General features: G+C 34.6%; 1 protein-coding gene across 6 annotated transcripts in view; it reads right to left on the bottom strand.

The window, feature by feature from the left end:
- Nucleotides 1–842: 842 nt before the first annotated feature.
- LOC150104175 (uncharacterized) overlaps nt 843–12,003 on the bottom strand; it is a 191,075-nt gene continuing 179,914 nt past the window's right edge. For all 6 annotated transcript variants that reach the window (XM_090396796.1, XM_090396797.1, XM_090396800.1 and 3 more), the window contains one exon: nt 843–4,395. In XM_090396796.1, the coding sequence (XP_090252922.1) occupies nt 2,289–4,181 (1,893 nt within the window). In that variant the 5' untranslated portion in view covers nt 4,182–4,395 and the 3' untranslated portion in view covers nt 843–2,288. The remainder of the gene's footprint in view (nt 4,396–12,003) is intronic.

Here is a 12,003-nt window from a genome sequence, read left to right on the forward strand (position 1 = left end):
TCTTGTGATCTACGTTTCTTATAACATTAAATAATAAAGTCAAAAAGTTCATAGAATAATTTGAAAAGTATATTAATGCTAATGAAGATTACATTTTATTCAGATTTTAACAGGTTTTTATCGTGTTTATAAGTTAATATTATATTAGCAAAGCAAAACTTGAAATGTTCAAACGAATCCCCAGAGCAGTTAGAGATTAAAAAAGCATCGTAAGAATGCTCAACTTCCACTTTACAGAATGGCAGTAATTCAAGGTAGTTAAACTGTCAAGTAAGACAGTTTAATTGCCTTGAATGCGAGATATATTTCGACAACTGTTCTGGGTTCCTATTGCAGTAATCTCTCATGGTCCTTTCATTCTTTAACTTTTGGTGCCTGCCGTACAACTACAAAAATAGTTGGCTTTAATGGATCTTTACAGGTTGTAATCACCGTCCCGTTATGGTGTCATAATTTTTTTCAAATTTTCCCACATAAATGGCATCAATAAACATTATATTTAATATTAGCATATTTAATTCAATTTAGTAAATATTCCCGGTCATCTGCACATTCCAACATATCTGTTACTAAACAATAATAATTTAGTAACAGAAGGTAGTATCGGGGCAGATAACGAATTATTAATTGCATTTATTTTGTCTCTTGTATTTATATACAGTAAATAATAGCGTTTGTTTAACGAATTTATAAAATTACAATGACTGAAATTTAAATTTGGTTTAATTATCAGTGTTTTAACTGCAATATCAACCCTGCTATCGTTTTCGAATATTTTCTGTCTAAAAAGGGCATAAGCAAAAATGATTGAATTGAAAACACAAGATAAATACTCCTTTTGAGCACTTTAATATCTCGCACTTGCATGTCTCTTTATTACAAGTGTTCGTGGAGTTCAGTAGTGTACATTCAACAGTATTAAAATAGTTTTCGATCATTACAAAACACCTGAAAGCTTGCACAGAATCAAGGAAACGATTTACATACACACAGATCACGCACAATATAATATGCGGATAGGTCAAATGTCTTCACTTCAAATATAACAGGGAAATCTACACAGAACAAATAATTCTGTATTAAGAATTAAATTCATACGATAATTATTTTGGTGTCAGAAATCTTCGTGTGATAGTAAACTAAAAATAACTTATAATTTCATAAGATGGATACGGGATACTCACAAATTTAAGTGTTTTCACAATACTTAATTACAACAACTCAGCTCAAAACGAAAATCCATAAAATACATATTTGACGTTACCTGTTACATACAGGTAAGTTCGTCACACTGACATTATAGCACAGTTAAATGTTAACAAAGGTGTTTTTGGCAGAGGTTACAGCATATTGAAGAACCAATGAATTTTGTTATTCATTAGTTAAAAAGAATCTCGGGATAAATACATTCAGTAACATAATAGTAATGAGAGTATTTATCAGTATAAAATAAATGAGTATCCAGATAATATTTTGATTTTCAGAGTTATAAACAAATCATACAAGTGGGAAAAACTCACCACGATTGAATATAACTACATTACAATAAAGAAAAAAAATCTCAAATTTAGCGATTGATTTACCTACGAAACCAACTCAAAAATATGGTAGTTTAGGTTTCGTGTCGGACTGTTGGACGAAAAGTTGTACTGGTCTAATAAATCAGGTGGAAAGTTCAGTCCTTTGCAATCTTTTCAAAACAGTACACAAAAAGCTTGTACATAAAACACATACACGTCAAAGTGGCAGGTAAAATCAGAGGTCCATGGTTTTTTTCGACTGAAGTAACAATTAAATGATGTCAATAAGGAAAGAGTATTCACACTATATATATATATACTTTTTTTTTTCTTTTGGAGGGGAAACAGGCTACATAATAAACTTCACCGTTTGCACTTTTAAAAAGTACAAAACACTTATAAAGATATTTTCTACTACACAATCATACGTGTAACTTTAAACTAGCACATGCGATACCTACAAATCAGTTATTTCATAGTATCAAAATCCTTCAACTCTTAGTTCTTTATTCGATACATATTTAAATATCTTATATTGACATAATTCTTTCTTTTAGTACACAACAATACTTTGCTATTCCCAATGTCCCTGACTAAATTACCTGAAAATCTGGGCAATCCTTCGACAAGTGTATATATATTTACAATTTCATTTAACAGTTCAAACTTCAAAATGTCCTTTCTTCTAGATAAAAAATCATGTAAATTTTGTGGCACCAATCAATTCCCAAGCACTATCAACAGCCAGGGGGTATATTTTGATGTGATTCAAACCTCTGTACCCTCGAGAGCTTCCTCAGCATAACCCTCATCTGGAGAAAATCGCGCTTTTGCGGGCAACACAAAATGACTTCCATTAGTAACGACAAGAGGGGACCTCTTCCAGTTGCTCTGGGCTGGATTGGAATAAATGTCATCTCTATTACTTTCTACGGGGCCCTCACACGTCCCACGAAGTGTCCGGACGCGATCGTTTTGTGGAAAACAACGTTCTCCTTGATAGTCTTTTTCCTGGTAGGGCGGCAGCCCAACCTGTGAGATATTGTCACTGTAATCTTCACGACTGTAACAAGGGTTTGGATACACTTCAGAAAACTGACGTCCTTGGACGTCCTCATAACGAACAGGTCTTGTTTTCGATATACTCCACTGGTCTCCGGGGCTGAATGTGTCGGCCGTCATCGATTCCTGGTCGGGATGGTTACAACTGACAGTCGAAGTGGACAATGACGGTCCGTTCATATCGACTATCTTACTGACTAGGTCAGGCGTCAGCTGATCGGAGCCGTACCCGCTACTTCCGGTTTCGTGTCGAGGTTGTTTATCTGTTGCCTTGAGCTCTTTTTCTTCCCTGTCGTTACTGATGTCATTCATCTCAGTTACGTCTTGTTTCTTGGAGGCTAAGTGTTTCAGGACGTTCACACCTCTGACTTTTGTGCCCGTAGTAAAAGCAGCAGGATGGAATATCACAACACACACTACCACGATAACAATAGCGAGTGCAAGGAAGACACCGATAAGAACAAATGTGAGCTTGGCATTACTCCAACCGCTGGCTTGTACGGCAGAAGAAATCACCGATAGTGTAAAATTAACGGACGTATTGCCTGCTTTGTTCTCAGCAAGGCAAACATAGACTTCTGTGTCTGATTCTGTAGCACTAAGCACCAAAAGACGGCTGGACTGAATAGTATCTCCTTCCTCTTCAATATAATATTTTCCTCTGTGTTCACTTAAGGCAGAAGTGTTAATGAATCTTTTTCCCACTCTCCAAAAGATGGATGCGGGAGGCGTAGCATTTACCTGACAGTTCAACGTAGCATTTTGACCTTTGACTACATCTATTTCTGTTGATGACGTCACTATGTCTGGCGAACAAGCAAAATCTTCCAACGTCATAACATCCCAAGTTTGACCAGCAATTTGGACAGGATCCCGACAACGGGGAGGAACAACTAGAGGAACGTTGTTCTCCATCATCCATTTTCTTATGCCTCGGAGATTACAGTCGCAAAACCACGGATTGTTATGAAGATGCATGCCGAATAAATGAGGCAAAGAATGTACCACTTGGGCTGATAGAAAAGATAGCCGATTGTTGTCTAATTTTAAAAACTCCAGGTTTACTAGTCCTTTTAGTGCATCTGGATGTACATTTTCTATTTCGCAATTACTAAGATCTAGAAAAGTAAGTCTGGTAAGCTCAGAGAACATTCCTTCTTCTATTTCCTGTATAGGGTTTTGGGTTAATTGCAAGCGTCGTAAAAGTGGACAGTGTTTCAACGCTTCCGTGGGTACTCGAGTAAGATTGTTGACACTAAGATCAAGTTCGATTAGATTATTAAGTTGAAAAAATGCATCGTCAGAAATTTCTTGCACACTACACTCGACGAGGTATATTTTTTGAAGATTCACAAGACCTTTTTCTTGAAATACTTTTGCAGATATTACGTGGAAATTGTTTCTACTCAGATCTATAACTTGCGTACCTACATTGATTCCTGCAGGAATCACAGTAAGACCTTTACCGATGCATTCAGCTGTTTGTTTCCCATTTTTCCACTTGCATGAGCAAACACTTGGGCAAACAGTATAAGTGTTTACGAATGACAATTTGAGCAGTGAGGCGACCAGAAGCAAATTCACAAAAGGAGATGCCATCGCAAGCTTCTACAAGGAAGGCAAGATTTCACTGAGGAACTTCTAATAATGGGGGGATAACATTAGAAAAATACTCTTGTAAGCTCTGGGCGACATTTTATTTAACTCTAAAAATAAAGTAACTTTTCTTGGTAACATTTCCAAATTGCGTTACTTGAAAGATCTTTTCTTCATTCCCTATTAGCATTTTTGAAACTTTGAGATCACGTCCCACCTATAAAGGAAAAAAAAAGAAAATACAATTTGTGCATATTATGAAGGATAGAATTGATTAATGTACATTTTGAAACTATTCTTATAACATTAAGAGCATTACACAGCTAATAAAATAAATTTTTATTAATATAAATTGGAATGTTTTATCGGAATCTCATCCACAAACAAAGGCATTCTGCCTTAGTACAGCATATTAGTCCCTTAGTTTTCACAGTAGTGAACCAAGAGTGATTTAATCCGGGAACTCTGCTACGGAAAGGTTTCTTTCCAGCCAAATTTCTAGCTATCTGAGCGATACCATGATATTATGGAAGTATTATTGAGACTATTTGAGACAATTTTTTACGACCTGGTTGTATGAAAGATCAACATAAAAGCATGCAGACATTGAAGACTGACTTGCAGGAATAAGAAAAAGATTGTCCCACTTTATAAAGCATTAATAAGACCTCATTCGGACTAGGTGACCAGATCTGTGCACAGATCTGGTCACCTGGATTTCTTGGTGATGTGGAGATGATTGAGAGGCGGGTTGCGAAAATTGTTGAAGGCCTGTGGGATGTCTCCTACGAGGATAGATTGAAGGTCTGTGGGCTTCAAAAACTAGTAAATAAGACGTAGGAGAGGAGATATGATAGAGGCATATAAATTATTGAAAGGGTTTTATAGGATTGATACTGATAACTTTTTTCAGACCAGTGCATGAAGGGAGAAAACGAGGGGGTCATCCGTGGAGATTGTGTAAGAGTGTGGTTGTTAGGACTAGATTTTTTGCTTGGAGGGTTGTAAATGGGTTGAATGCGTTGCCAGAGGTGGTTGTGAATGCTTCATCTGCGAATGAGTTTAAGGGGAAGTATAACAGGTATTGTGTGAATAACGGTTAGTTTGTCAATGTCGGGTCTCCCACGATGAGTCTTTTGACTCCATGGGAGGCACCTTATATATAATAATAATATTCAAATACCAAAGTTATTGCGAATACACGAGACAAATTTTGTTGATCCTGTTTGACTTCTGTTTCAAGGAGCATAATTATTAATCTTTCTAGAAATAATTATGCTCCTTGAATCATTAAAAGCAGCTACTTGAGAATACAGTTACTATCATTAAGATTTTGGAATCTTAGAAAGGTAATTTACAAGGATTAATAGAAGTTTATAATTGACCGAAATCATTAGGACAGTTTATATCTGGATGAAGCATTTCAGGGATTACACTGTTTGCGATGATTTTTTTTTTTCAGGAATATTTTAAATATCGTTTGAAGCTAGCATGCATTCTTCCTGAACTAAGGATTTACCTATTATAATCATTACAACTCTTAAGATCAGAATTTATTAATGTTTTTTACACGGTGGTTTAATTAGTTGTACACAGAAAAATAATGTGTAGTTTTAAAACGCGTTTTTACACTTGAGTAAAAGACCAATTAGCTAATTATGATTTATATTGAAAAAATACTTTTGCTTAATATTTCTTGGCCACTAAAATGAATTTGCACATTCATACAAACACGATTTTGTTTATAATGACAAGAATGTTTGAGAAAGTAACCACATACGAGAAATCAGATAAATAAACCTACATATAAAGAACTTCCTTTAATTCTGTTCATAATTTAATATAGACGTCACACCCTGATGATATATTTCCATAATGACAATCGCTAGTGCCCGTATGCAGTAATCAGTGTATATTTTCGTTGCATCCGAAAGATAATTTTATTTAAGAGTGATTTCTGAAAGTAAGTCGAAGAACATGACTGTTTCTGAAGTCACACTTTGGCGCGATATGCTCGCTAACAAAATTATCAAAAACCTGTTGAAAATTATCAAAAAAGCATTTTAGCTGTAAAACGCAGATTTTTTTCTGAATTGCATTCAACTAGTTTACCATTCTAGAAAAATTAACATTCTAGTTGTTAATGAAAATGCTAATATCAAAAGAATATTTGGGAATACCAAGAGGACAATTTCAAAGTTCATTTTAAGTTATTTATAAATTCAAATAAATTGTTTTGTGTTTATAGTTTCATGTGGGGGGGGGCAGGAAGAGCAAGGAGAGGAAATTAAATATTTCGCAGATATTACTTTAAAATTGGTTTACTATGTTGGAATATTCACTATCAACTGAATGCAAGCACCTGCATAGCATTAGCATATAACAAACTCGCTAGCTCTAGGCGAAGTTGGCAATATATTTATACGTTTGACTAAATCTTAATGTTCATTTTAGATTGTTTATCAACATGATTAATTGTTAAAACCACAGCAAACTTTATTTTGTAAATATTTGATAATATATGCGCCCAGAAACAATTTCGATAATAGCCACCAACTTGCTCATGCGCAGAAACAGTGACATATGACATTTCTCTTGTTATTATAGCAGTATATCGCGTGCAGGTTTATATCAGCGAGACAGCTGGTGGCCAAAATCGTAAAATAAATAAAATATAAACAGTTTTAATTTGCACAGAATCAACACAGTCTCGTACATCTAGTATAACAAATAATAGAATATTCGTTATTATAAAAAAAAATTAACTAATACGGCATGTAAAGGTGAGATTAAGACGCAATTATTTTATGTAAACATAAATGCATGGATAACTGCTTCGTTTAAACAGTTGAAATCAATTTGCATATATTAAATGGTTAGCCAGAAATATGCCACTTGGCGGATCGCTTAGTGTTGAGCAATGCATAAATGAAATATGCAGCTCACGAGATGTCGATACTATTCTCTCACGTAGAACTACTGAAAGGGCTTAAAACAGCATATACTGTTTCAAGCCAAGAAAACAATGCTTTGGTCTTCATTGTCACTTTGTATCATGTCTCTTTATATCAATACGTATACAATAGTATTGTGTCGGCTATAAAAATTAATGTAATTAATAGTAATGTAAATTAATGATATGAAGCAAGAATGAATACTGCATTATTATTCAATGGAGTGAATAAGAAGATTGATCCAAATATCATAGCAATCGCAACAGATTGAAATAAACCAATTTTGGTTGAGTGTAATTAACTGTCAGGACTTTATTTACAATATATTGCACAAAAATAAATGGAAACCATTTCAAATATCTCAGTTGACCTACATTTGGCTGAAATCAGACAGGAAATTCTACGAGGAGAAATGCAAATATTTTGACCAATTTTCCCGATCAAAACGAAACTAGACTCTTATGACCAGGAAAACCAACAGGAGCCATTTGTCTATCATAAACAAACAACTAGTGTAACGAGAATATCTTTTTCATCATTGTATGTGCCCAGAGATTGGAAGACACTCTGAAAAATAACATTGACTTGTTCGGTGACAAAAAAAACTTTGCATAGGACAGCTTGAAGCATTATATGATGCACTGTCTGACACCAATGAGCAGTCTTTCCATGGAACCAAGAGTACGAAGCGCTGGTACAAACCTCTACTGTGCACTGTAAAATGTGGGGACACTAGACATATTTGATAATTATATTTTCCACGATAGGAAGTGCATAGGAAAATTCCCTGAGCTCAGCATTAATGCCATGCCTGGTTAATAACGCTACTGTTTTTTTTTTTGTTTTTTTTTTTAACTTACAAAAAAGAAAAAGACACTGGGATACATAAACACATTTATCGAATATACTCGAACATTCATAATTTTCCCTTTCAAACTTACGCGAACATTTGTCCTGAAGAAATATGTTCCAAATTGAACTGATTATAATTTTAATAAACCCATATTGCAATTAAAACATCTTCAAAAGAAAAACACACCGCGTTCGAAATTTAGATTAATTCAGAAATGTCAGTTGTTTGAAAGCTGGTATAGAATGCTTATTAAGCCTAATATTGATGAAAATAACATCGATGCTCACTTTATTTATACAACTCCTTGTAAGAAATCTCCTCATTAATGAGCATGGTCTCCCGCAGAGGACTCTAATCGAGGATTTTAAATGCGATTCTCCGATGCGAAACCCACCATCAATAGTGGACGACATCCTAATGATGCGACATTTCCTTCCAATAACGAACCGTAAAATTGCCAGTATTTGAAGCTATGCAGATAAGACCGTCTCATTTGTTTCAAAATAATGACGCTGCTGAACTGTATTTATGTTTTCCTAGAATGCAAAATTACTTATCTCCTGTAAATAATGGTCTGCTTTCTACTTTAACCCGTGGAACAATGGGTAACTTTTAGCAATAGGAGTCTAATTCAAGTGAACTATAAAAATGAATTGCAAATAACAATATCGGATCCAATTTACCTCCAAATGAAACTCTTTAAAAATTCATCATGGTTTACATCGAATTATTTTTTTGAAAACTGATGTTTTATTAAAATAAAAAATAAGCGCGTTCTAAATTGAACTATAACTTCCCATAGAACATAAGAAGAGCAATTCCTGGAGCAATTCTCTGAAGTTAAAAGGAGCATAAAATGCATCTCGGAACATAATCGATTGTAGTTAATTTGATGAGGTAAATCTATACGTTCTTTTTATTATTACTAATACTTGTTTGAACAAAATCATGTCAAATAAAGATGCCATTGCCATTCTTTTAAAATCTTCCGAATAAATACGATTTCAAGAGAGGAAATTGTAAGATTTACTGTTACTATGAAAAATCATGTTTAACACAATAAAAACAGAAAACCCTCCAAAATCGTAATGCCTGTCGTAGATACTCAACTAGTGTTGTTTGTAAAAAAAAAAAAGATTTGATGCTGAAATCCAAACTGTGATAATTGCATTCTCGAGAAAAATCAATTATCAAGGGGAAAACATTGCTTCTTAGATGATACTGAATCTCTGGTTTTACTAGCTGGCGTCATTCTTCTCAAGTGCTTTGGAGCACGTATATAAGCCATCCATTTATACACTATTACTATATATACATACATAACAATGTAATAATATTAGACTATTTTTGTACATACTTCTATCTATAACCCATACTTCCCCCTTCAACCCTCACTGCTGAAGTCATCTTAGCAATTCTTGTTTTATTTTGCAGCTGCGAAATCTATGAAGGCAAATTTCTATTAAAAAAAAAATAAACCAGAACTACAAATCGGAAATGTATGCTCTTTTAAAAGATCTTCAAAGTTCTGAAATCTCAGGTTATCCTTAAAAATTCTCAGCTCCTATGATAGGATGATATGAATGATCTATACAAGTCGATTCATCACGTTCTTTTCGTTGGATCATTCAGTGAAAAAGTTCATTTTGTCCTTGATTCAGATAACAAGGAAATATGTGGATTTTGGTTTAGGTGTTAGTTTGGTAATATGGACGTGTCAATGACTAGTGTATAATTTGTTCAAATATGTTGCCTAATGTCCTTTTTCCCCATTTAATTGAAGAATAAATATAGCGTATTAAAAAACGAAGTAAATGCTATTTTATGTATTTATTATTTATGCTATTCATATTCAGCCATTTCATACTCAGTTGATATTGAAATGTTTTAATGTATGACTAATATATACTTAAATGCTTGGTTATCGTATAAGACGAAAATCTTCTTGACGTAGGACCGATCATTACACATAGGTAATATTCATTCTAAACATGGTTTCGTGATACAGATACGGTCTCATCCTTAAACTCCATAATAAGATTCTTCGGAATTTCAGACCTCCCGTTCCGTCCTCTTACAAAATTCCGTACAAATATAATAGAATCCACCTCTCTCTAACAAGTTTTGGTTCCCATAAGCCCACGAAGACATTAAATAATTTATGGAGTCAAATCCTATGAGAAAGTCGCTCATTCTCAAGACATTGCTGTATTTTATTTCGTTTCAGAATGGTTAAATTTATGAGGAAAATATGGGAACATAGATGTACATCTTTGTTCATAATAAAGATGTCATCCCCGAGAACTATACGATCTACTGTTATCATTTAATGTTTATGTAGGTTCTTCCCCTCACTGTCGAAAGAGAAATATTTTATTGAAGGTGATGATGTCTTTGGAACTGTTCTGAAGTGGCACTTTAAGAAAGTAGGTCTGCTTTTAAGGAACATAAATTATACACAGTGTTAGTAAGTCTAAGAAGGGCAAAACCAACTATCTATACCGATTCTGCTGCTTCCCTCAAGGAAAAGAAATCGCTCGACATTACAAATTTCTACCCAGGGGCTGATTTTGTGAAGACACCACTATTCTCATAAAGTATTCCAACGCCCATCGGCGTATGGAAACGGGGTTAAAAATGACGAAGAGGGCGGATCTGTACACTACAATCCAAGTCGAGCATTACATCGGGTGGGTCATAAGGAAATATTTGTCAATTTCTTTTAGCTTGTCGCTTGACAGTAGAGCTAGAATGGGCGTCTTTCGTATTTCAGGTGGACGCACAGTGACAAGCTCATGACCTAGAAATGCCAAGTCGCACGACTGTAGTTTACAGAAGATCTTTCTTTCAATTTCATTCACTGGAAATCAATATATAACGGCTTAAGTAGAGTGCTATTTTTCCTTAAAGGTAAACTTTGAAAAGCTCTTCCGAAAACCTTTCAAACTCAAGTAAATAATTAACTTCTGAAATTGAATATGCATATCTATAATCTAATCGTTGACAGAATAACATCCTCTTGGTAAGTACTTTACGGTGAGAATATTCACAGAAAAGAACATTTGTGAAGTATTAAATGGCCCCCTCCCCCACATAAAAAAATAGAAGAAAAAACAGTTTACATTCAATAAGATTCATACAAACACAAACATCGCAGATCTACCAGAAAATGAACATGAAAAAATCCGATAGATCGTAGCTATATCACTAGATGGCAGTGCCGCTTTATTTAAAATTTCGCTTCCTTTGCTAATAATGAAATTAAACAAATATTGAAATTATATTTCTCAGTGAGACAGTACTTATATTAATTATACATCGGCCATTCATACGACAGCTACATTGCAAGCAGTTCACAACGTAAGTTGCCGAGCTAATAATTGTTGATATATTTATTGCAGAGTCTCATGCTTAATAAAATATCCAAAAACGCAGGCATTTTAATATTACGTAAATATTGTGCATCGGATTGACTTGCTACTGCTTCTGCTTGGTATCTCCAGCTCTGGGCCTGGCTCCCACTGAAGAGACCTCAATAAAGGTCGAAAGTAGTCTGGGTAGATGGCCAATCCCTTTAATGCATAACAGTATACATATCCACATAGGAAATGTGTTTTGCATTATGGGAGATACTGGGTTAGAAGTGCCTGGTAGCTTGCTCCACCTTTGCCACGAGTTGCCTTGGTGTTGCACTACTTACTGGATAAGATAGTACAACACTATATTTAGTCCTGAAGATATTTTCAGGCGCAAACTTTGTTTGCTCTCACTGGGATAAAGGATTAAACTAAATCTATTATAGTCTAACCTAGTGATAAATAAATTTTCAACATTGTGCATCGGATGCTTTGCTGTTAGAATTTTGGAACTCAGTTGGTATCAAGTATGCCGTTGGTTGGAAAGACCTGGATTATAATCCCGTCTAAGAAGAGCCTTTAATCAAGTTTTTCAACTTAAGGTGAGTTAGCTAATCAAATACGGAAGTAGCCGAGTTTTTCCTCCCAGAAATTCGGATTTT

The sequence above is a fragment of the Typopeltis vanoorti genome, chromosome 8 (assembly GCF_054136105.1).
Source record: "Typopeltis vanoorti isolate ZY-2024b chromosome 8, IOZ_Tvanoo_1.0, whole genome shotgun sequence".
Taxonomy (NCBI): Eukaryota; Metazoa; Arthropoda; class Arachnida; order Uropygi; family Thelyphonidae; genus Typopeltis; species Typopeltis vanoorti.